General features: G+C 35.1%; 5 protein-coding genes across 9 annotated transcripts; 3 read left to right on the top strand and 2 right to left on the bottom strand.

The window, feature by feature from the left end:
* The first annotated feature begins 402 nt into the window (after positions 1 to 402).
* LOC102585461 (transcription elongation factor 1 homolog) lies at positions 403 to 3,367 on the top strand. The gene is made up of 6 exons (XM_006364261.2): positions 403 to 503; positions 590 to 626; positions 1,589 to 1,712; positions 2,286 to 2,356; positions 2,968 to 2,989; positions 3,077 to 3,367. The coding sequence occupies exons 3-6, from the start codon at positions 1,600 to 1,602 to the stop codon at positions 3,138 to 3,140; spliced, it is 270 nt and encodes an 89-aa protein (XP_006364323.1). The 5' UTR covers positions 403 to 503; positions 590 to 626; positions 1,589 to 1,599; the 3' UTR covers positions 3,141 to 3,367.
* Positions 3,368 to 3,823: 456 nt separating this feature from the next.
* Positions 3,824 to 4,517, top strand: LOC102588332 (probable lipid phosphate phosphatase beta; the record flags this gene model as incomplete). Its single annotated transcript, XM_015303877.1, has 1 exon — positions 3,824 to 4,517. A coding segment is annotated over one exon (651 nt), but the record flags the coding sequence as incomplete, so codon positions are not given.
* A 702-nt stretch (positions 4,518 to 5,219) lies between these two features.
* LOC102585134 (transcription factor VOZ1-like) lies at positions 5,220 to 10,098 on the bottom strand. The gene is made up of 5 exons (XM_006364260.2): positions 9,986 to 10,098; positions 9,162 to 9,402; positions 8,623 to 8,754; positions 6,342 to 6,849; positions 5,220 to 6,220 (listed from the first exon to the last, which is right to left on the bottom strand). The coding sequence occupies exons 2-5, from the start codon at positions 9,366 to 9,368 to the stop codon at positions 5,664 to 5,666; spliced, it is 1,404 nt and encodes a 467-aa protein (XP_006364322.1). The 5' UTR covers positions 9,369 to 9,402; positions 9,986 to 10,098; the 3' UTR covers positions 5,220 to 5,663.
* A 1,723-nt stretch (positions 10,099 to 11,821) lies between these two features.
* LOC102584818 (octanoyltransferase-like) lies at positions 11,822 to 25,832 on the bottom strand. Of its 5 annotated transcripts, XM_015303880.1 has the most exons (5): positions 25,722 to 25,827; positions 21,250 to 21,411; positions 16,501 to 17,498; positions 13,086 to 13,171; positions 11,822 to 12,415 (listed from the first exon to the last, which is right to left on the bottom strand). In XM_015303880.1, exons 2-3 carry the CDS (start codon positions 21,327 to 21,329, stop codon positions 16,817 to 16,819), a joined length of 762 nt encoding a protein of 253 aa, XP_015159366.1. In that variant the 5' UTR covers positions 21,330 to 21,411; positions 25,722 to 25,827; the 3' UTR covers positions 11,822 to 12,415; positions 13,086 to 13,171; positions 16,501 to 16,816. The 5 variants fall into 5 exon arrangements, with proteins under 5 accessions (XP_015159366.1, XP_015159365.1, XP_015159368.1 ...); XM_015303879.1 differs by having other exon boundaries at positions 13,086 to 17,498; XM_015303882.1 differs by lacking the exon at positions 21,250 to 21,411 and adding an exon at positions 17,738 to 17,815 and having other exon boundaries at positions 13,086 to 17,498.
* Positions 22,958 to 25,002, top strand: LOC102588002 (octanoyltransferase-like). Its single transcript, XM_015303884.1, has one exon. It carries the CDS (start codon positions 23,968 to 23,970, stop codon positions 24,604 to 24,606), a length of 639 nt encoding a protein of 212 aa, XP_015159370.1. The 5' UTR covers positions 22,958 to 23,967; the 3' UTR covers positions 24,607 to 25,002.
* Positions 25,833 to 25,948: the final 116 nt, after the last annotated feature.

Below are 25,948 nucleotides of genomic sequence, written 5' to 3'. Positions count from 1 at the left end.
TTCGAAAGTTAATTTGACTAATTTTTAAAGTTAAATTAGATTACATTAATTAAATAATTTTTTTTAAAAAAATTAAATATTCAAAAACTATACGAAAAATACGTTAAGTTGCAATTTTTTGCATATCAATATGATGAAAATATACATCGTAAAATGTTAGTCAAAGTTCTTATTGTTTGACTCTAAAAAAGGAAACCATGACAATTAATTGTGAACGGATGGAGTATATGTGATTTGCGTTTCGAAAGTAACACAAATATTCAGAATTTCTTTATTTTAATAATAATACTTTCGAATGTTAATATCTCTATTAATTTTATTTCCTTTTTAAATCTCTTATATAATATAGATAGTATGTTTTTTGAGACTATCCAAAAAACAGTTTTCTAATTTTCTTTCCGAGATTGTACATACTAAGGTTTTAGAATATTCTTTGGACTATATTATAAATATATTAGTCTCTTTTTGTTTCCAAGAGTCGACAAAGAACCGAGTGTGTAGCGGTGAGCTCCCTTTTTTTTTTTTCTCTCTGTACACTGAATTTCTTTTAATAGAATTTTCTCGTAAAATTTCAATCTTAATTTTGCAGATAACGAAAAGCAATATCAATCTCTGTTCTTCATCAGGTGTATAATCTCTTGCTATGGCTAAAAATAAAGAATTGTTGATATTCCATGATTCTGCTTTGAGAATTTCCCAAAATTATGTTGGTCTTGCTTTTTTGCCTGGTGCGAATCGCTAGAAATAATTTTTTAGTTGAACTCTAGGGTTTCGTATTTTGGGAAATTTTATGAATTCTGGGTTGAATACGGAATTGCCTTATGTTATTTGTGTTTTCCTAGAGAATCTGTTGATTGGAGATTTGCTCGACTTTTCGGACTTGATTGTGTTCCCAAATATGGTGTATGATTATTTAATGGCACTTGATTTGACGTTCTTGTACTTGGAATGTTTCAAGAGAATTTTTGGAAGTTTCATGCTGTTTATGATCTAATGTACCTCTTTTTTTTACTGGGATTCAAAATAACTGGAGCAAGTTTTTGATTGAAGTTTGATTGTATATTCTGTGATCTTGCAAGTTGCATCATGTTGCGAGTGCTCTTCTCTAACTTTTGAAGCACATACCTAATGGATTATTTGAGGAGTCATTTATTGATTATGATACTTATCCATACTCATCACTTTGGCAGTTACTGAATCTTTAGTTAGATAAGAACACGAGTACCAGCTTACGGCTTTCCTTATTTTATGAAACACATGGACAAAAAGGAAGAAGGTCGTAAAGGTGGCACAAGTAATTCCGTGGGATTAGATAGAATAACTAATTTCTTTTGTTTGAATATCTCACCTTTTTTTTTGCAAAATATTTAAGGCTATGTAAGATCAGCATAGTTGCTAGGATCTTCTTTGTTGCTATCATGGTGCAATGAAGTAAAGTAATTCAAATTTGACGGTTATTAACTTATTATTCACTGAGATGGAACCAGTTAATACTGGGTGCAGAAGAGCTATAAGTGTCACACTCCCCATTAATAATTTGCCTTGGCTTCTTGTTGCTGATTTGTGTTCCTAAATTTATGTCTTACAGTTGCTTGAGCTATGGGGAAGAGGAAGTCGAAATCAAAGCCGCCTCCTAAGAAGAGAATGGACAAACTTGACACTGTCTTCAGCTGTCCTTTCTGTAGCCACGGCACCAGCGTCGAATGTCGCATGTAAATTAATTACGTTAGCATTTCTGTGTCCAAGTTATTTTCTGCATATCCATTGGCTAGATTGGGCTGTTCCCTTCTCACCTGTGCACCATTTTAGACATTTTCTTTGTGGCTAAAGATAGAAGGATATTTAATTGTGATTCAATACCAGTATGTGTTTACCATTATATACTTTCCTTTCCTTGCTAGATCCTGTCACTTAGACTTCCTTAGAAGACTATCAATCCTTTTCCTTGGGGGTTGAATTTGTGCACATCAAAATACCCCTCTTGGAAATAGTGTATTCTTTGGAGGTATACTTGTAGATGTGGGTGATAACTCCGAAGTCCATAAGGGTGAGCTATAGTCCCTGCAGAAGGTGCTTGATAATTATAAACACACACACACACAAATCAAAACCATGAAGCCCATCGTTACTGTAGCCAAAAGTAGCAGAGGAATAAGCTGTGTGTTCCTCTATAGGTCAGATGAATAAGTTCAGTAACCCAGCTAAAGTGTGTTCTACCATTCAATTTTGGTTGGACGTTTATTTACTCTGTCAATGCTCAAGTTTGCACTTTGCCTGTTTTCCAGTGATATGAAGAACTTGATTGGGGAGGCAAATTGCAGGATTTGTCAAGAGAGCTTCAGCACCACTGTTACAGGTATATCTAGTGATTTCTCATTTATTAATTTATTTATTGTTTCACTGAATCTGATTCATTTTGAAAAAGATGGTTCAATTGGTTTTGACAACATAAATCATGGGAGGGACCAACTCAAAGAGATGGAAAAAGAAACTAAAGATATTTCCTTTTATGTTCTACCTCATTGTTTTTTTATGATCAAATCAATTATTATGTTCAATTGTAGTTCTCTGCATGATGTGCCTTCTGTAAGATAAAAGAGTACAAGATGTGCTCTAAGGCCTTGTGTAAGATAAAGAATACAAGATAAGATGTGCTCCGTGGGTTAATTAATACCTACAAATTTTGAGCTGTGCTGTTGGGATTTTTTAGTTATCAAAAGGACAAGCTGCATATAATTGTTTCAAGTTTGTTTTAGCACATTATTCTGTCCTTAGCCTGCGTACTGGAGTAGATAGAGGCGTGTTACAATCTAAAATAAATGATAAAAATGTCCCCCTCTCTTACGACACAATCTTTTAGATGAGCGTTACATGCTTCATAGAATAGCTTTTTAATTGAACATTAATGGATTTCTCAGTAATGGTTTTATTGTTTGGCTAATAGTTGGTACTTTTTTTATCCTGCAGCACTGACAGAGGCGATTGACATGTAAGTTCATCTAGCATTGCTTTGTGTCTTGCTGTCCTTCCTTCGTACCCCTATCCCTCTCATACTCTTTTTGCTGAAAACTTACAGATACAGTGAATGGATTGACGAGTGCGAACGTGTGAACAACCTTGAAGACGATGATGGTCCTTAGGTTCTAGTGAGTAGTGACAGTCTGCTTTAGTTGTGTAGACAGTAGCCTGAGATGATCTGAAGCTGACTTTAAGCTTTGATGTTAGTTCTGTTGATATTTCTATGTTTCATTACTAAAGTTGTACCTGAAGTTACGAAAGCCTCTTGGGTTTGATAAAAAAGCTCCATGTGTGACATGCTTTCTATGTTCAAATAGTTTGAAATAGATATGGTTGTTATCGTGTATTATATTCTGAATGTGCTATTACAGGTCGTGTGAGATTGAATTTTACTCCATATGATCAAGTTTGCTTGTGCTATGTACCATCATCGATAGGAAACTTTGTTCAAATATCAAAAGGCAGTGTCACGTTTAATTAAAGCTAGTAATTAGTTTTTCTAAAAAAATCAAAAAAAACATGTAAATAAGTTGTAATGTGCCACAAATGTGTATAAAATATTTTAGGGAAAAGGGAAATACCCCTCAACTTTGATTTATTAGTTGACTATACCCTTGCCGTTAAAACAAAGTTATTTATACCCTCGTCGTCACTAATTTCACCATTTATACCCCTCAATTGACGGAAATCCCCAAATTGACTCAAATTTACCCAAATTTAAAAAAAAAAACCATTCCCCATTTTAAATCCAATGCCCGACCCGTCTAAAAACCTAACCCAATAAACATTTAACCCATTTTCCTTACCCATTCTTTTAAAAGATCTCAAACCCCACAAGTCGCCGGCGCCGTCTTTACTCCGCCGCATAGTCGATTTTGATACCGCCATCTCCCTCCGTCTTTACACTCTAACTCACCCTATTCTCCCTTACTATTTCCTCAAAACCCTAGAGATCTCCGGCGATGATTTCCTCTTCTTGCCTTTAGTCCTCTCACTACTCCTCTACCCTCTCGCTTTCTCCGATAGCAAAAATTCCAAGATAATCTTAGTCAGTTTTCACCTCGGTGGCATCCTTGACCTTATCGTAATCGGACCCCTAAAACACCTTATTCGGAGGCCCCGACCCGTTTACAACAAAAACATATTTCTCTCCTTTGCCGTCGACCACTGGTCCTTTCCCAGTGGACATTCATCCAGAGTTTCCATGATTGCTACTCTCTTTTATCTATCATCCGATTTCATTCGGGATGTTTTGATTCAGCTTCAATATGATTTAATTGTGGATTATTTGATGCTTATTGTGATCGGATGGGCTGCAACCAAGTCGTGTTCCAGGGTACTTCTTGGACGGCATTTCGTATTCGATGTTATTGCTGGTGTATTGTTGGGTATTCTCGAAGTATTGTTTGTGTTTCAGATTTTCAATTATGTGACACTGACCTCATTCGTCATATGACAAAGTTGTAAGCTTTATTCCTTATTGGTTGTGATTGTTGATGTAGAATCGAGTCGGATCGAGTTAGAATTGGGTAATTTAAGTAAAATTGGTTAATTTGAGTCAATTTGGGGATTTCCGTCAATTGAGGGGTATAAATGGTGAAATTGGTAATGGCAAGGGCATAAATAACTTTGTTTTAACGGCAGGGGTATAGTCAACTAATAAACCAAAGTTGAGGGGTATTTTTGACCCTTTTCCCAATATTTTATTTACCTCATGTGCCCTATGCCTCATGTACTTGATAATAATACCAAGACAGCGCAAGATCCTAATTGGACTCAATTTCTCATCTCCTTGATAATTCTCTCTTGGCTCGGTTGCTTCCCAAATGGGCACAACAGAACCCGTCGTAAAAATAAATTAGTCTTCTTCGGAAATTCTCAACCATTCCATTAGAAGACCTACTATCTTCCACTAACACAAGTACTAAGTACGGTGTAACTACAATTTTATTTATAATTAGTATACAGAAATTATTATAGTTAATCATCTCTTATTTGTATTATTATCTCTCGTTTGTTTCTAATAAATGTCATCTAATTTTTACATCAAAACTGTCGATAAAAGCTATAATCATTTGTTCATTTACTCATCACATCCATAGATACTTTATACTAAAAATAATCCAACATATTACCATCCATGAATTGTAAGCACCATATAAAGCTTTTCACTTACTACTGCAAAGTTCCACACCGAGTAGAACTCTTAAACCATGCATATGAAACTGTCATTCCTATGTAAGTCATAACTACAATGGACGTCAGGTGAAAACAGAGGCAGATCAGTAAAGCTTAATGACCATTCCTCGTCGTCACTGAATCCAGACACAAAAACCATTTAACTTTCATAACTTGGCTGGTATGTAAAGTGAACTGAACAAGTAAACTGGGATTATCCACCTCATTTTCAAGCAGTTAAAAATGCTTCGAGGTTAGACTGTAACAACACTTGATGACAACGATGTATTGACAAATATACCTACGGAAACAGGAGGGGTTCCACAGATGCCTCCGCCTTATAAGGAGGAAACAAGAACCTCCGTTTAACTCCAGCCACCAGTGGAGGTTGAGTCAAGGATGAGAGTGATGTATAATACACAGACAAAATGCAACTTATTTTAAAAGCATCCAACTGCTTATCCAGTCTACGTTATGTAGTAGCCACCTGTATTATCAACAAGATAATCAGGGAAAAGTGCACCGGCCACATAATCAAACCCTTCAATAGCGGGAACAGTTTGATTTGGAGCAGGAGGCCCGTTAGTACCAACATCCTTTGAGTTGGCCTTTCCTCTGCCTTTAGCAGAGCGCTTGTTCTCCAAAGGAAATTCAGCAGAGAGCCTTCCCATTTGCTTTTGCAAATCAGCAACTGACTCATTCGTTACTTTCCCTTTTGGACTTTTCTTCCCATCAACAAGTTTAAGCTCCAATCTGTACAAGGCCCATGCATCATACTTGTTGATCTCATATTCATACAAATGCCATTCCAGATTTTTCATTGGCTGTGGATCCATATAGTAGGATCTCTTCAGCCCTCCATAATCATTTATCACTTGCTTCCTAGACTCATGCCAACCCCGCCCGTTATAATCTGGCAGTGACCTCTGCTTTCTGTTTCCACTTTCAAATGCTCTTCGAGGCTTATCAAAGAAAAGCCATTCCCTGATTGTTTCACCCACAACAACTTTAAGGTCAAAGAGCTCTGCAGAAGCACAAGCAAACGAATCGTTATCAGATTTTACAAGTAAAACAAAACAAGAATAAACTGATCTGGTATATGACATTCAGCAATCAGAAATACAGAACTGTCTTGGCACACTAACCTGGTGCATTCCAGGGGGACTTTGCAGTGGCAGCACCCTTACATTCTGGAACACCAACATCTTTCCCGTGTGCTTTAGCACTTAGAGCTTGGAAAAGTAAACTATCCTTTAAGCCAACACCCATTGGTCGAACAACTGGAGGTCTTCCAAGATAGCCTTCATTAGGCGCAAGAGCAGCATGATAGTCACTGCAGTAGTCATGAGACTTCTGGCACCAATCTGACCCCATCGCAGGTCGAGGACAATCCCAAAGTGCACATTTAGGTCCCAGGAAAGCAGAGGGTGGAGGGCTAATCTGAATAGGAGACAAATCATCCTCTAGACAAAGATTTAAAGCATCAAATCCAAACTGATCAAAGTCTTGGTGCAGATCAAAAGAATGGTAATCTAATTGTGTTGCAACGCCTAGGTTGTTAATCCCTGCATTGTTGACGACTAAAGGCGTATTTTTGCATTCATCAACCAACTGGTAACCTTGATCCTGCAGCACCGGCGTTGCATTGAAACCCTGCAGAAAACACATCACTTAACTAGTGAGGATTCATTGCTAAAATTAGTGGGTGAAACTGATAAGAGAAAAAAGAATTCAAAAGAAAAGCTAATTGAAAAAGGACGGTCAAGAAGTCTCTACAAGGAGTGACATTCATTGGAGACTGAGGCTAGAAAAAGAAAATGTCGGCAAACGGATTATCAAATTGAAGCAAGAAGTAAAACTTCAACAAGATGGTCAGTCATGACAAAATACATTATGAGGACACAATTTGGAGGAAAGCATTTCCAAGTCCACAATACCACACCAGCTATATCAAAAAGAAGATTAAAGTGGTCACTAGTCAACTACTATCTTGAGTCCTTTAAGCAAAAAGGAATTAGACACAACCAGCAAATGGTACGAATAAATTTATGTAACATATGTAACAGAGAGAGAACTCAGCATCTGTGAACTTTGCAAAGCACAACTGGTCCCAGCCGGGATTAAAGGAAAATTATCCTGATGGGTTTAAGGTCAACAGGAAAATAGTTTAGCTATCCTGATCCTTTGAATAGAGCAGAATGGATACAACGGATACATAACACTGGCCCTAACTAATTTGGTGCGACAGTATTGATTAATGTGTAATGAGGGACTAAGGAAAACTGAGTAACATTCACAGTTTCCAAATTTTGAGATACTTCCAAAAGCACTTTCTGGGACCAAAACCGAAGAGATGAAAGACCAACTTAATTGGCTTGGTTATAACATTTGAAAACCCGACTTAATAGGTTTGGTTTCCTTCTAGAGGAAAACCTATCCAAACCAAACCATGTACACTCTTGTCTGCAAGCTTCCAGGGGGCAATAGATCAAAGAAACTAATGAAGGCAATAGTAGAGAAAATTTTATATAACAAATATTAGATTCAATTTACAAGAAAACTACATGTTTCAGATATACCAAATTAAGCACCTAGTCTACAAGAATATACGACCAATAAATGTAATGAAATTCCACACTATGGTCTACCAGGACAAGAAAAAAGAGTATTTCACATATCAAGGGATCACTTTTCTGTTAATAAGGTAAATAATGTTACTTACATTGGAAAAGCTCCCGCATACAAAAGGTATACACCAAAAGGCAGAGACTCTACAAAAGAATATGATTCTCTACAAATGACACCCAGTCGTCTATACAAATAGGAATTTAAGGGTGCACAAAAGAGCAATCAAAGACAGAAGGCTATTCCTCGAATGTACAACATCATTTCAATTTCATCTAACGCTCACCTATTTCTCTCTCCATACTACCCACATAAGAGCTAGACGTGCACAACCTCCCACCCTATGTTATCTTCCCTTGCTTCTAACTAACCAGCAGTATAACACATCTCTGAAAGAGTCTCGCATCAACCACTGCATCCCAAAATAATTCAATACCACCCTCCACGGATCCAACGCATATAGCACCAGCTAACATTAGTAATACTTCTCTCCGCAGATTCTCAGCTATCAAAATCGCATCAACAACCAATGATTTCAGTTCACATTTTTTTATTTTTAATCTATTTGCAACAAAAAGTCAACTATTAATTAAGCTGGGAAAATAAAAGATGGAGACTGGATCAAATAAAACAAAGATGGAGAGTCTAGCAATACACGAACTACAATGAAATTGAAACTCCTAAGTTGAATAACCAACCAACCGTATTCTAAAATGGATTCGGAGAAGGTTCATTCTGTCAGAAACAATAACAGTCAAGAGTCCATCACATGAACAAAATAATCTGAAGGAAAATAATTACCTCCTGGAAACCAGTAACATCTTGTTTTTGAGCATCAGGCTCAGGCTTAGGAGCAGCTAATGCACTGGTAGCATCATCTTCCTCCTCACCATGCAGCAGCCTATAGAGGTCTGATGAGATACGGCTTCCTCCCTGCACACCATGTATTAAGATAAACACTACAACTTCATGTGCATTAAAACTATAAACAAAGGCTTGAACACAGAAACATACTTAAAACAGTAGCTACCATGATTGCACACAATTACACCATAATGGAGACCGACACAATTACTCTTGAAGTGATTCAAATTTGCACGTGTAATAAATCCAAAAATTTGTAAGCATTTGTTCAAGATGCTTCAATCAAACATAACATTAGACATCACAAACACACTCAGATAAAGACACATGCAGGTCGACATAGAAATATCAAAATTTGATCACATTAATTTAAGACTGATGTGTACCGGCCAATATCACAACATGGACATTGTGGACAGTAAAGGAAACTAAAACCACCTCACACCCCTCTAAAAGGACATAAGGTTGGTTCTTGCCTGCAAAGAAGAGGCAGGGGAAGGCTCATTGAGCTCAGCTTTCCACTCACGAAGCATCTGGTGGACCTGCTCTTCCAGCACCCCAGCATCATAAGTTCGACTTTCTTTCCTTGCAGATTGCAGGTTCATGAACATACCCTGCAGATCATCAACGCGATTTTTCGCCTTGTCCTTGAAGAGCGCACCATTCTTCGAACTCTTCCCCATCTAATCAAACAGAAGAAACCCTTCAATTCTTCACCTGCAAAAAGCCAAAACATTCTCAGTTTTAAAGTAATCATCATAATATGTTCCATTCCACCATCAAGCACAACACATAAACCCAAGATAACCAACAAGATCACATTCCAGATTTCATGTTAGAAAAAGAAATTAAAAACCACAAAATAAGATCCAACCTATGCACACAAATCAAGTATTAAACCCGAACCAAAATTCCCATATAATCAAACAAAAGTAACAACCACCAAAAGTAGCCAAATTGCACCTCAAGAACCAAAAGTTTCACAACACCCAAATCAGAAAAGACGCAATCTTGCTCGATTCAACAAAAACCCAGGAAATAAGGCGATCTTAACGGCGGTAGAAAACCCATTTACCTAACCCTAAATCTGGGAATCAAAAGAACAATAACATCATCACAATCAACTAACAATTCTTAAGGGAATATACACATAAAGCAAGATTTAAAAGAAAAGAATAAAACATGGCAAAAAAGTAGACAATTACTCACAAATTAGTCAATCGAAAAAAGGTTTAAAAAGCCGAAATTGGTAAAGTAAAACTGGAAAATTCCCAACCGGCAAGAAGAATAGGGTTCTTACTGGTTATCGGCGGGTGGGTCGGAGGATACAGGAGTGATTGCGGCCTCCGAACAGTGAAGAGAGAGAAAGTGTACGAAGTGTTTTTGGGTTTTGATTTCCTGTCTGTGAAATTTTCTCTCTCTATATTGAAAGACTGGTTTATATATATTTCTATCCAAACCCTTGAGAAAATATAAAATAATATAAAAATCTACGTGGCAGTTGTTAATTAAGATAAAACTAAAAAATTAAATCCAACTGAAATTAAAATATTCGTGTGTGGTCTGATTTCATGAAATCTTGATTTAAATATATTAAATAGAAAATGTCTACACTAATACTAATCAACTATATATGTGGTGTGTATGGTTGATTAGTATTAAATGGAATTTATTTATTTTTTGAAAAATCAAAGGAAACATTAGTATACATTATACTTTTTTTTTTATGCAATGAATTTATCACATTTTAATTTTTGTATATAAAAAATTGAAGATAATAGGTATTTTAAAAAAATATATATTTTCAGTTTTTTGCATGCTTATTTTTTGGACATAAGATCTTAATTTGCAATAAGTTATGACTTTCTTATTGGTTTTTGACACCCTTGTAAATTGTAATGTTTAACTCTAATTTTTCTTTAGTGTAGTTGCATTTAACATATAGATTTCTTTGCATAAGTGTCGAAATAATTAATATTGTTTTATTTATATATAATATGCATCATTATATCATATGTGGCTGCATTGTTGTAAGCATTAGATAATAGTAGTACCGACTCTATAATACATATGAATCGTAGTTAATGAATCTAGGTTTATATCTATCAGTGGAACCATCAAAGCTATACTACCATTTAAAAAGTAATTATTTACCACTAATGAATTTAGTTGTTCGGGTAAACCAATAAATCTTAAGTATTATTTTATAGAATATAATTTGTTTTAGCTTTTATGATTTCTTTATAAGAGGCGTGCGAAGAGAAAAAATTGTGTTAGAAAACATATAGAATCAATATCAATAAGATAAATGTTCTTTTACTCCTCCTTAAATTCTCATTTTCAAAATCATTTTGTACAACAATGAGCGTTAGAAGTATTTTCACTTTGAATAATAGGAACACAGGAAATATTATCTCTTATTTTAAAAAATATTATCAATTGTTTTTTTATTTCAACTGTATTATTACGCTCAATCATATCACTACTAACATAACAAGAAATTTATATGCATCAACATATCCGAGAAATAAACAATTCAATATATTACTTTATTATGGATTTATTGCAGGATCATGTATTTATAAAATACGCAAGACTCCTCCAACTTTCTAATATTTCAAGTTAATATATAATTTTTCCACAACTCATAAGGTTTTTTCTATTTATTTTTTAAAAAAATAAAGCATCCTATTTTGTAAATGACTAAATAAAATGGACTTCACCACAAAAAAAAACTGTTAGGAGCATAAGAACTGACAAGCATACATTGACTTCTTATTTTACTTTGAATTTATACATTAAAAACATATCAAAGATTTATTTACCCTTTAAAAATTCCTTTTGAATTATGAATCTGATTATTAATATGTATTGCAGTGGACCAAAAAGTTAAAGAAGAATGAAAAAAGAAACACTAAAAGAGGACTCCATTTTTAGAATTGAGGTGGCACAAAGAGATTGGTCCTTTTTACCCAAATTGAGAAAGAAGATAGAAAGCCTTTGTGAGCAAAATTCAGATCCATCAGCAAAAAAGGTCCCTTTTGGTGGGTAAGTAAAAAGAGAGAAACAACAAGGCAAGGAAGGCATAAAGGGCACACCCCCACTATCCATATTCAAGATTCCCTATGGGCTGTAGTCAATTCATGATGCCTCCCATTCATATAAACGTGCAAAAGTATAAATATTGGTGTTACATTTGTATTTATATATAACTTTTGCTGGTAAGGGGCATCTGGTCATAATGTCACTTCACCAGTATTGAGCATTAGAACATGGCTGAACAACATTTCACTATTTAGCACCCTATGATGCTAAGTACACAAGTCTCTTAAAAGCATGTGGTGTTAGACATATGTAAAATCAGTATAGTACCATAAATCAAAGGAGGAAACACCAAAAACTCAGGCTATGGAACTCACAATATTGATCACATCAATGGAAATTTTCAAAAGATTCAACTTCATTTTCAGCAAGGAGCCTAGGCTTCTGGTTTACAGAAGGCATATGATTCTTGGCTCCAAAGAATGAGAAAATATCTGATCATTTTGCTGCCAAAAACATCACACAAAAGATCATGCTGGTGTTGGTACCTTGCCTTCTTCAACTTGAGAAGGTCTGAAATTGAACACTCCAGCTAGTCCTCGTCCCTTGCCAACTGTTCAAGCTCTTGAATTTTGCTTTTCAGGCTCTCCACCTCTCGTGACAATGAGTCATCTCTTTCCCTCATTTGCTGAGAAAAAACACAAGGATCTCAAATATAGCTCAAACAAATTTCAAGAAGGATGAATTTCAGTTCATTATAAGAGCTAATAGGGGTTTTTGATCTCAACTCATGATGTAATAGAACATAATTGTTTAACACCAGAATCAATAAAATTCAAATTAGCAAATTACAACAGTTCCTTCTGCTGCTACAAAGAGCCAGGTAAATCAGGGTGCATTTTCAGGTTTGGTAATAGAAATGATATGTAATTAAAGGGATACTTGGTGCATCCACCTATCTTCTCTAAGAGAAGTATGCAAGAGCAATGATGGAAGTGGCACAAAATTGCTCCGTTATGTTATCCAGAAAGTGCTCGCTTTACTGGGCCCATTCCATGAAATTACATTGAGATAGAATAAGTAACCATAACCTAATTTATAATAATAATAATAATATTTATAAGTAATAATAAGAATACTTAAAAAATGGACCTTGTCAACTCAACCTCAAGAGTTAGCTCTTAAGAATTTTAGTCAGTAACCATAAACTTGAGAAAGAGATGCAAAGGTAGATGTTTACTGAGATAACATCACAGGAACAAACATATACTTTTAGGAATGTTCAGTGTTTTTGGTTTTGGGTGATATGAAAGAGTTTGTCAAGACCAAACAAGTAACCGAAGAATTCGAGAGACTACCTCCAGCTCTTGCCTGCGAAGTTCCTCCTTTTTGGCTTCGGATCAAGAACTTCTTTGCACCTCAAAGTAAAGTGCAGCAACTGCAACTGTTTCAGCAATTTAAGGAAGTAGCCAAAGCACAAAATTAGACAACATAAAGGTGCTAGATGCAAGATACCAAAGTCAAGGGCTATTGCATCACTCCAAACTAACCACCATTATTAATAGATTCAACCAAATATAATGATGCCCTCTCCAAGCTGTATTGTTCATGATTCATTACTGTCTCACTCACAAGAAATTCACAAACAAATGAAACAGATTATTTTTGTTACTACCTGTTGTTTCCTATGCTTCGGTTATCACATTATTTGATTGTTGTTACTGTTCCTTGTTTTCTGAATGCTATGTAGTGTTTTCCCTATTGTTTGCTATGTCCTCATTACTTTTGGATTTTTCTCTTCAAACAACTTTGATATACATTACTTGAGTCGAGGGTCTTTCAAATACAATTTCTCTACCTCCACGAGGTAGGGGTAAAGTTTGAGTACACTCAACCCTCCTCGGATCCCACCACCTGTGGGATTACACTGGGTATGTTGTTGTTGTTGGATAAAGCCAACTGGTTGCCCCTCATTCTAATTCATATTGTGTATGATTATGAAATGCTAAAGTAAAGCTTCCAGATTTGCAAAAGAATAATAGACTTTCAGTGATCAAATCATATGTCACTTATGTGAGGTGGAAGATTTTTTAACACCTATAAGAAGGGGAAGGTTTTTTAACTAAGCAGAGAAAGAAGATTAGAGTGGTTCCAATTGAAGATGCTAACTCAATCCTGTAAGCCCGAGACATAAAATCATAGACATAATAAGCACAGATGGAAGTAAGAAAAGGGTATGAGTTCATGTGGCAGCTGGTGACTGTTAGTGGTCCGAAGATTTGAGAAGTCAATAGAGGTTGATGAAAAATGCAGAAGAAGAGTATAAAACATATTTACTCCTAACACAAGGATATAACGTTGGCTATTGACAGATGGCACCATTAAGAATCCATCTCAAATAAACAGTGAAAACCGTACACTTCCTACTAAACTCTAAAGACATCCAGAAGGTCAAGGAAGTTGGTGATGTGATGACAGGGGAGCCGGCGACCGAAGCCCGGCTGAATGGCGGCCGTAACTATAAGTGAAATTTCTTGTCGGGTTAGCTTATAAGTTGCAAGTCACAGTGATGTTTTAGGTATATTTATCTGAAAGTGAGATATTAGGGATGTCTTCAATATAATATGTAGTGTTTCTGTACGATCTAAATTTTGCATTGACCACTCCTAAAAATTTAGAATAAGCAGTAATTAAAAGGAAAAGATTAACTTCTCTCGTGTTGGGATGTCAAGAAAGTTACCTGAAAATATATTTCTTGAGAAATTTGATGTGAACAAAAGAAAAGGAAATCAAAAATCATGTTCTTGCATTTGTCTATGTGAAAGGAAATGGAGTTTAAAACACAAACTATTTGCTTTCAAGTTATCAAAATATTTTTCTGGGATTAAACTTAGAGTCAAGTCTTTCATGTAAGACAGTTTTCATTGCTTGCTGACTAACCACACATATAAAGTGTAAATGATTATCATCTGTACATTCCTTTCCCTCTCTTAGCAACAAAGGATAAACAGATAAGCACTAGGGCCCAGGGGTTCAAGTGTAACTCTTGGTACTTTCCTTTTCCTTACTTAGCAACCCGTGATAACTAGAAGAGAAGGAGATCGGCACTAGAACCCAAGAGTTCAAGTCTAACTCATCCAAGAGAGCTGAAAGGGAACTTACCACATAAACTCAGTTCAAAATTTTGTAGCAAAACCAGAAAGTGCAGTCAGCGTAAAATGTTGGTTAAAATTATACTTGAAATCTTTTTGCTCTAATATTTCAGAAAATAAAAGAGAAAATATAGAAGTCTTCATCTGCCAGTATTTTTTTGACAATCCAATAGTGTGAAATCAGAATTGTGAGGAACAAGAGGTTAGGCCTTCTAATTCTAAGTCAATGTAATGGGCTGTAAAGGATACTATTTGGACAAGCTGCGAAAAGAAGAATAGTTTCATAACATGTCAGTACTCTATCAACTGCCCAAAGAAACTGACGAGAGACCCTGGACTTTGATTTTCTTTTATCTTCCATTTCAACCATCATTACACCAAAATGTGTTCAATCAGCACACTACCAACATTGATTTAGTATTTAAAGTGGGTATTCAACAAGTATCTTTAAATTAGAGGAGTTTTCAGACAAAAGGACTTTCTTTTCCCGCTTTCACAAGTAAACAATTCACGAATAAAAATTACTCCCAAAAAATCATTCAACTGAGGTTCATCATATGGAACTTGGAAGTTTTAGATCAATTTTGTGTTGATAGCACTAATCATAATTCATAGGAACTACTAAGCTTCACACAGATCACCCAAAGCAATATGCTTCTATATTTTGACGACCATGTAAATTTAGTTATACACAATTCTCAACTCAAATCTGCGTTATTTAACAGCACTTGACTTAGGAGCTACTTGCTCATGCATGATCAGTCAGAGTAATACTCATAAGCAGATATTTCAGATTTGAAGCAAATTTTAAAGCTAGCAGTGTATCTCGAGATGGTAGGTATGAGACTTTCATGTATATAAGTTTCAGAGCTCTAAGCTTTGTGTTTCAAACTCTTCCTGGGAAAGGAAATCACAAGGCAGTTGAACAGAGAAGGATTCAGTGGACCTGTTGGATCAGGCTTATTCCCACATATTGATACAACGAGACTTCAATGCCCAAGATTTCAAGGGCTATGTGAATCATTAGAAGTTGCCACAGCTAGTCTGGGTACAAAGGTTGCTACATCCATACTGCAGTCGGAGTGAATATCGTATTTAAAATGCACTAGAATTCAAACCTTAGTTAGCAAAGTGTATGCTCTTATCTAAACAATAAAATGTTATGTATCAGTAAACAAACAGAGGAAGCTTAGAGAACTATCTAGACATGTCATTACGGAGTCAAGTGGGTAGAAAATGTTTGCAGTTATTGTAACCGTTACCTCATCCTAAAAAAGTTTTTCGAAACAAAATCGATTTAAATCTTATTTAAGATCAACAATGTATTAAGAGAGATTGAGTGGATTATTAATTTAAAAGGAATTATTAAACAAATCGATTATAAATAGTAACTAACAATTTCACATCTAAAAAAGCTAGAAAAATAAATTTTGAACAAAAGTATGTATAATGAAAAATAAAAGTATTAGGGCCCTCTCTTATATTTCGATTTAGTCCCCCAATCTTATTGAGTCGGCCTTAGAGCTCGTTCATATTGATGGTCTCAAACTTGGAAGTTAGAGGGTCAATCAGAAACAATCTCTCTACATCACAAAAGTAGGTGTAAGGCTTTTAATCTTACCCTCCCCAGACTTTGCTTATGGGATTACATTGAGTTTGTTTTGCTTTGTCATGTCCTCAACAAACTTTGGTATCACTCACTTGTGCCTCCATAGAGTCAAAGGAACTCAGGTTCCTCATAAACAGAACTCTCTGTGAAAAATATCCACAAATAAGGATATCAAAAATTCAAAGGACAACACAAGAAATCTGCTTTTGATATCATAGCTTACTCGTCCACAATGCTAATCTGATCAAATGAATAAACAATGTCTACTTATACAAAAATTAGTCACATAATGTATCAGCATATGTTAACAATAGTGCTTATAACCAAATTATAACACAGACTTATCTTTTAAAACGACATCGTTGTACCCAAATATTCTTACAAAACAAGCGATCAACTGCTCTTGTATCACATCTTCAGCAGGAAGCTCTACATATGTCTCATTCTTCAAAGACGTAACACCTTTATCGACAATCCCACAAGGCACAATATGCTTAAAGTAGTTTAAATCAGGGTCCATGTTGAATGCTAATCCATGAGATGTGATGCCAGATGAAATTCTAACTCCAATCGCGCCAATCTTTCTGTCCTCAACCCAAACCCCAGTTTCGCATTTTTGTCCAGCCTGTGCTTTCACACCATACATAGATGCCAATTCAATCATGGTTAGCTCAAGCTTCTCAACGTACATTCTAGCCCCTAAACCAATATCTCTCAACGAAACAATGGGATATAAGATCGCTTGGTGAGGACCATGAAAAGTAATGTCACCTCCTCTTTGCGTATAGTGAAGTTCCACCCCTATGGACTTGAGCTCGGTATCAGGAATGAGTAGATTATGAATTGTTTCCCTTTTGCCAACTGTATACGTCGGTGGATGTTGTAGAGATAATAGGGTATCAGTAATTTTTAGAGCTTTTCTATTAGATGCCAACTTCTCTTGCAGCTTTAATGCCTCCAGGTAATTTATCGTGCCCATCTTCCAAACCTCAAGGTTGCGCCTCATTTGCCTGAACATTACGAAACAATCAATCATTCGTGTAAGTGAAGAATACTGAAACAAAATGACAAGATCACGATATCAGATTTGGTGGCCGGAGCAGTTTCTCAGGTCACAAACTTATCCCAAATGTTATACTCTACATTTTCTCAAAGTAAAGACAAAGATACGCGCATAGAAGAGTTTAAAACAAATCTGAACTATTACAATCCAAAATAAAAGAAGTTCGATAAAGAAAACTTACACTACCTAAACTAGCTTATTATATGCTTCACCTGATGTCTCGAGGTCTTGTCCACAAACGGCCTCCATTCTCACATTTGTTTTCTTCCGGGAAATGGATACATATATTAGAAAGTAAATAAAATCACACAAGCAATCAAATGTGTCTCAAATTTTGCCTACCTGAACCTCATTCAATAGACTAATATTGCAATAAAACTTGTTCCATAATTTAAACAAAACTTATTCTAAATCATTAATCAATTAGGCTTCTTTAATCACACAAATCATCTTTCATCCCAAATTCACCTATTTAGCAAACCATTATTATTCCTTTTAACTAGTCTTCATTCTAAACAAACAGATTGTCCATTCCATGAATCACAGAATCACATCGCCAGCATATCAAATCGTAAAGGAAACGAAAATGAACATAGAATTGAAGAATTGGAGCCCACTTCTCTTTGCAATTTTGGCTATAAACAGAGAGCTCTGAGAACTCTGATTGAGAACACACTCGGAGTGACCAATGACCTCAAATAGTACTCATTATTCTCAACAGAGACTCACACCAGAGATATATACATTTAAAATCCAATTTAAAAATTTGTCTTTGAATCTGATTATTCAATGTAATGCCAAATCAAGATTTGGGGTTTTCCTTTTTTTTCCTTCTGTTATTAGATAAAGTAATCAATTTCATAATTTAGTTTACAACAACAAGAAACACCCCTTTTACAACATACAACCCTATATGCTCAAAACTCAAAAGTTAAGGAAGCTAACAAAGCAAGATCTGTTTTTTTTCCTTCATTGACCTACCATACATCAAACAGAAAAGCCCCTTGAAAGCATATGAGTGTTCCATCAAAATATTCACCAAAAATGGATTTTAAGAAAAAGGGAAACACTCAAATCAATTCAAAGAAAACAAAGTAAGTTAAGGAAATATATATAAAGATAAATAAGGTAAAGAGAGAACCTACAAGATTTTTCAATCTTATTTTCTGTTAATTTTCCACTCCATTTCTTTCCACCATTTGCTTCTCACAGTTTTTCCATTATTGGGTTATTGGTTGGATTTTGAGTTTGTAATATGAGTTATTGGGTAAATTGATAATCTATTAAAATTACAATAATTTATTATTGTTAGCCTTAGATAAACATTAAATTCACTATCTTACTTATTGCTCACTTTTCCTTTTAACTTCAATTTCACGCTATATGTTACTTTGAGTTTGCAATTTCACATTATACTTTGTTTCTTTTAATTTCTTTTTGTGTTGCACTTGTATAACTCTTTTCACGTTAGTTATTACTTATTATTATTTCTATTTTATGAGCTCTATAAAGTTATATAATTATTTTGTCATTTTAAATTATTAAAGAAGTCATATATTTATTTTATGAGTATCTTTTATTAGTAAATTGAAAATCAAAATTAATAAATATAATCTTATTAATTTAGTATATTTATAAACGAAATCAATAATATATAAAATCAAATCGAACAAAATAGACTATAAGCACATGGACAAAATATTACATTATCTTGTGGTAACCACTGGTCACCTTGGGATCACGCTTATCTCTCCACGTGTCATACGAAGCTTCTATTGATATCGAATATATCTCCATTAATTTTTATTTGCCTATCACATTAATTAGAAAAATTACATGTTTATTTTATTTGTTGATTTATAAAGTTAAAAGATAATTTAATTTACTTACTCAATTTGTTTCTATATCTATATTTTTTGCCACTTCACTTTACGAATTCAATTTCTTGAGAGAGGTATTGAAAATATTTTTCAATTCATGTATGAAACGCTAATTTCATTTTCAAAATTATTGAAAATCTTAAAAGACATCTCTTTATTTGATTAATTGAATTTAAATACAACTCGATCTCTAATATAACATAGTTGATGGTCTCTTTATTACTTTCTCTGTTTATTTTTACTTGTCAATTATTCTTAAAATAAAATTTTCATTGTACTCGTCACTTTTGACATACAAAAAAAAACAAAAATATTTGTTCATGTTTACCCTCAATATTAAATACCGTTCCTTCAAATTATTTAGACTTAATAGTTAATACTAAACATATCTGTGACAAATAATTGTGAGGAACAAGCAAGCCTCTCACCATTAACATAATCATTTAGCCATGGAATACGACAAAGTGGCCAGGAATGAAGAAATATTTTGGAGGCAGAGATCCAGAGTCCAGTCGATAAAATGTGGTTATAAAAACACTAAGTTTTTTCACAGAATGGCCACTGCACGTAAAAGACTCAACACTATAGATTCCTTGTTGATCAATGGAGAACTATCTAGTGATCTTGTGGCTATCAAGGGCTCCATTGTGGATTTTTATCAAGATCTCTACAAAGAATCAGAAAATTGGAGACCTTATTTGAATCTTTATGAAGTACAAGGCATTTCAACAGAAGAAAGAAACAACCTTGAGAGAGGTTTTGAGGAAGAAGAGGTATTGGCAGGGATAAAGATATGTGCTGCAGAAAAAGCACATGGATCAGATGGCCATATCATGGCTTTCTTTCAAGCTTTCTGGGAAACAATAAAAGAAGAACTGATGCAGACATTCCACATATTTCACCCTCACCACAAGTTTGAGAAAAGCTTCAATGCCACCTTTGTAGCTTTGATTCCTAAGAAGGTTGGAGCAAATGATCTAAGATATTTCAGACCCATTAGTCCAATCTCCAGGGTCTACAAAATCATAGCAAAGGTGTTGGCTGAGAGATTAAAGAGGGTGATAAGCAGAGTTGTAAACAACCACCAGATGGCTTTCATCAAATGGAGGCAACTAATGGATGTTGCTCGTATTGCTAGTGAATGCATCGACACCAGGATTAGAGGAGATGTGCCTGGAGTTATGTGCAAATTAGATATTGAAAAGGCCTTTGACCACCTGAACTGGAGTTTCTTGTTGACCACTCTCAGGCAAATGGGATTCGGGAGAAGGTGGACTAAGTGGATAGAATTTTGTATCAATATTACCAGGTTCTCCTTTCGTTACCATTTTCAAAAAAAATATTACCAGGTTCTCCACTCTGAGACAAAGGGATCCCTTGTCCCCCCCCTTTCCTGTTTATCATAGCTATGGAAGGGCTAGGCAGTCTAATGAAAAGCTGCAACAAACAACTGGATAAAAGGCTTCAACATTAAGAACAGAAACAATGAAATCATGGAGGTGACTCACTTATTATATGCCGATGACACTGTGGTTTTCTGCAAAGCTGAACAAGAACAAATTTGCTACCAAAGGGTGATACTGGTGATCTTTGAAGCTTGCTTTGGGTTGAAGATTAACTAGAGGAAAAACAATATTTTTCCAGTGAAAGAGGTGCAACAAATTCAGTCTCTGGCAGATATTTTGAGGTGCAGGATAGAGGAGCTGCCCACAAATTATTTGGGAATGCCATTGGGTGCTAATCACAAAGTTGTGAATATATGGGATGGAATAATAGAGAAAACAGAAAAAAAAACTAGCTCTTTGGAAATCACAATACCTTTCCCTGGGGAGTAGAGTTGTTTTGATCAATGCAGTCCTAGATTCTCTGCCAACATATGTAATGTCTTTATTTACCATCCCCGGTGAGGTGGTGGAAATCTTAGACAAGTTGAGGAGGGATTTCTTATGGCAAGGAAGCAAGATTGAGAAAAGTTTCAACCTGATAAAATGGAGCACAGTTCAGCAAAGCAAGTTTTGGAGGTCTAAGAGTGAGGAACTTAAAGCTTCATAATAAGAGTTTACTTATCAAATGGCTATGGAGATTTACTCAAGAAAATCAGTCCTTGTGGAGGGAGATTATCCTTCATGAGTATGGTCCGGAGGGGCAGTGGTGCACTAATAAAGTGACTAATACATATGGGGTTGGGGTTTGGAAATCTATCAGGAATCTATGGATGACTCTCAAGCTAAACACTAAAGTTAGAGTTGGTAGGGGAGACAAGATACTTTTTTGAGAAGAGGACTGGAGTGGTCATGGCACACTTCACTCCCTTTTTCCTGAACTGTTCTAAATAAGCTTGAATACTGGATGCAGTATACAAGAAATGTGGTCCCCTCAAGGGTGGAACCGGACTTTCAGAAGACCCCTAAATGATTGGGAAATACCATGGGTGGTAGATTTTCTAAAACTAATAGGAAACTTCCCGGGCACTAATACAGATGGAATTCTCACTATTAACAAAGTATACACAAAAGGGGACTGAGTGTTGCTACTGGCAGGTCAACTGGACCTTGGATTACTATATGGAAGAGTGTGGCTCCTAATAAAGTGAAATGCTTCACTTGGCTAGTAGCTAGGAAAGCATGCTTGACACATGAGGCATTGCAAAAAAGGAGGCACTAGAAACCAACAAACACCTTTTCATGCATTACAAAGTAACGACACAAGTTTGGGCTATGTTCACTTCGATTGCTGGAATCAACTGGATCATACATGAACATACTACATATTTGCTTAGCTGTTGGATCAGAAGAGGAGGAAGCAAAAGCCAAAAAAAAATGGTGGAGGACAGTCCCAACCTGCATTTGGCGGACCATTTGGAAGGAGAGGAACCAGAGGATCTTTGAAGGAAAAGAATCCTCTATTTTGAAGGTTAAGTGGAAAGTTATTACTTCACTAGGTTTTTGGTGTAAAGAACAGAGTATAGAAGAAGAAATCCAACTAGTGGACTTTATAGGCTCTTTGTAAGTATCTCTCTTTTCTTTTTTGTAAATTTTTTGGAGGTGGCCAGCATAGCCTTAATGTTGAATGAATACAATTTACCAATTTCAAAAAAAATAAAACTGAAGGTTAAAAGGAAAAGTGAGCAATCAGTAAGATAGTGAAATTAATATTTAATATTTATCTAAGGCTAAAAATAATAAATTATTATAATTTTAATAGATTATCAATTTACCCAATAATTCATATTACAAACTCAAAATCCAACCAATAACTTGTTAATGGAAAAACTGTGAGAAGCAAAGGGTGGAAAGAAATGGAGTGGAAAATTAACAGAAAATAAGATTTTGCAGTGAATTAAAGCTTCCCCTGAAAAATCTTGTAGGTTCTCTCTCTACCTTATTTATCTTTATATATATTTCCTAACTTACTTTTCTTTCTTTGAATTGATTCGAGTGTTTCCTTTTTTCTTAATAACTGTATTGAATTACTCTTCTTTCATCAAGAATTGAAAAAGTATTGAATTTTTTTCCTTATTGCCAAATATAGCTTCACCAAAAGGGTGATGGGGAAAAAATCCATTCTTGGTGAATATTTTGATGTAACACTCATGCTTTCAAGGGGATTTTCTATTTGATGTATGGTAGGTAAATGAAGGGGAAAAAACTAGATCTTGCTTTGTTAGCTTCCTTAACTTTTGAGTTTTGAGCATATAGGGTTGTATGTTGTAAAAGGGGTGTTTCTTGTTGTTGTAAACTAAATTATGAAATTGATTACTTTATCCAATAACAGAAGGAAAAAAAGGAAAACCCCAGATCTTGATTTGGCATTATATTGAATAATCAGATTCAAAGACAAATTTTTAAATTGGATTTTAAATGTATATATCCCTGGTGAGAGTCTTTGTTGTACTATCTGAGGTCATTGGTCACTCCGAGTATTGTTCTCAATCAGAGTTCTCAGAGCTCTTTGTTTATAGCCAAAATTGCAAAGAGAAGTAAGGTTCCAATTCTTCAACTCTATGTTCATTTTCGTTTCCTTTTCGATTTGATATTTTGGCGATGTGATTTTGTGATTCATGGAATGGGCAATCTGTTTGTTTAGAATGAAGACTAGTTTAAAAGGAATAATAATGGTTTGCTAAATAGGTGAATTTGGGATGAAAGATGATTTGTGTGATTAAAGAAGCCTAATTGATTAATGATTTAGAATAAGTTCTGTTTAAATTATGGAACAAGTTTTATTGCAATATTAGTCTATGAATGAGGTTCATGTAGGCAAAATTTGAGACACATTTGATTGCTTGTGTGATTTTATTTGCTTTCTAATATCATGTATCCATTTCCCGGAAAAAAACAAATGTGAGAATGGAGGGCGTTAATGGACAGATTTGTTTTAAACTCTTCTATGCGCGTAAGGCGTATCTTTGTCTTTACTTTGAGAAAATGTAGAGTATAACATTTGGGATAAGTTTGTGATCTGAGAAACTGCTCCGGCCACAAAATCTGATATTGTGAGCTTGTCATTTTGTTTCAGTATTCTTCACTTACACGAATGATTGATTGTTTCGTGATGTTCAGGCAAATGAGGCGCAGTCGTGAGGTTTGGAAGATGGGCACGGTAAATTACCTGGAGGCACTGAAGTTGCAAGAGAAGCTGGCATCTGATAGAAAAGCTTTACAAATTATTAATACCCTATTATCCCTACAACATCCACCGACATATATAGTTGGCAAAAGGGAAACAGTTCATAATCTACTCATTCCTAATTCCGAGCTCAAGTCCATGGGGGTAGAACTTCACTATACGCATAGAGGAGGTGACATTACTTTTCATGGTCCTCACCAAGCGATCTTATATCCCATTGTTTCGTTGAGAGATATTGGTTTAGGGGCTAGAATGTACGTTGAGAAGCTTGAGCTAACCATGATTGAATTGGCATCTATGTATGGTGTGAAAGCACAGGCTGGACAAAAATGCGAAACTGGGGTTTGGGTTGAGGGCAGAAAGATTGGCGCGATTGGAGTTAGAATTTCACCTGGGATCACATCTCATGGATTAGCATTCAACATGGACCCTGATTTAAACTACTTTAAGCATATTGTGCCTTGTGGGATTAGCGATAAAGGTGTTATGTCTTTGAAGAATGAGACAGATGTAGAGCTTCATGCTGAAGATGTGATACAGGAGTAGTTGATCGCTTGTTTTGTAAGAATATTTAGGTACAACGATGTCGTTTTAAAAGATAAGTTTGTGTTATAATTTGATTATAAGCACTAATGTTACATTATGTGACTAATTTTTGTATAAGTAGACATTGTTCATTCATTTGATCAGATTAGCATTGTGGACGAGTAAGCGATGATATCAAAAGCAGATTTCTTGTGCTGTCCTTTGAATTTTTAATATCCTTATTTGTGGATATTTTTCACAAAGAGTTCTGTTTATGAGGAACCTGAGTTCCTTTGACCCTATGGAGGCACAGGTGAGTGATACCAAAGTTTGTTGAAGACATGACAAAGCAAAACAAACTCAATGTAATCCCATAAGTAAAGTCTGAGAAGGGTAAGATTAAAAGCCTTACACCTACTTTTGTGACGTAGAGAGATTGTTTCTGATTGACCCTCTAACTTCCAAGTTTGAGACCATCAATATGAACGAGCTCTAAGGCCGACTCAATAAGATTGGGGGACTAAATCGAAATATAAGATAGGGCCCTAATACTTTTATTTTTTCATTATACATACTTTTGTTTAAAATCTATTTTTCTAGCTTTTTTAGATGTGAAATCGTTAATTATTATTTATAATCGATTTGTTTAATAATTCCTTTTAAATTAATAATCCACTCAATCTCTCTTAAGACATTGTTGATCTTAAATAAGATTTAAATCGATTTTAGTTTCGAAAAACTTCTTTAGGATGAGGTAACGGTTACAGCAAACATTTTCTATAAGCAATATGTATATTCTAGATGGTAGGAAACTTTCACAACACCCAAATCAGAAAAGACACAATCTTGCTCGATTCAACAAAAACCCAGGAAATAAGGCGATCTTAACGGCGGTAGAAAACCCATTTACCTAACCCTAAAACTGGGAATCAAAAGAACAATAATATCATCACAATCAACTAACAATTCTGAAGGGAATATACACATAAAGCAAGATTTAAAAGAAAAGGAATAAAACATGGCAAAAAAGTAGACAATTACTCACAAATTAGTCAATCAAAAAAAGTTTTAAAAAGCCGAAATTGGTAAAGTAAGCCAGGAAATTTCCCGACCGGCAAGAAGAATAGGGTTCTTACCGGTAATCGGCGGGTGGGTCGGAGGAGACAGGAGAGATTGCGGCCTCCGAACAGTGAAAAGAGAGAAAGTGTAAGAAGTGTTTTTGGGTTTTGATTTCTGTCTGTGAAATTTTCTCTCTATATATATTGAAAGACTGGTTTATATATATTTCTATCCAAACCCTTGAGAAAAAAATAAAATAAAATAAAAATCTGCGTGACAGTTGTTAATTAAGATAAAACTAAAA

The sequence above is a fragment of the Solanum tuberosum genome, unplaced genomic scaffold (assembly GCF_000226075.1).
Source record: "Solanum tuberosum cultivar DM 1-3 516 R44 unplaced genomic scaffold, SolTub_3.0 scf00476, whole genome shotgun sequence".
NCBI lineage: Eukaryota > Viridiplantae > Streptophyta > Magnoliopsida > Solanales > Solanaceae > Solanum > Solanum tuberosum.
This window is presented reverse-complemented; position numbering and strand designations above follow the sequence as displayed.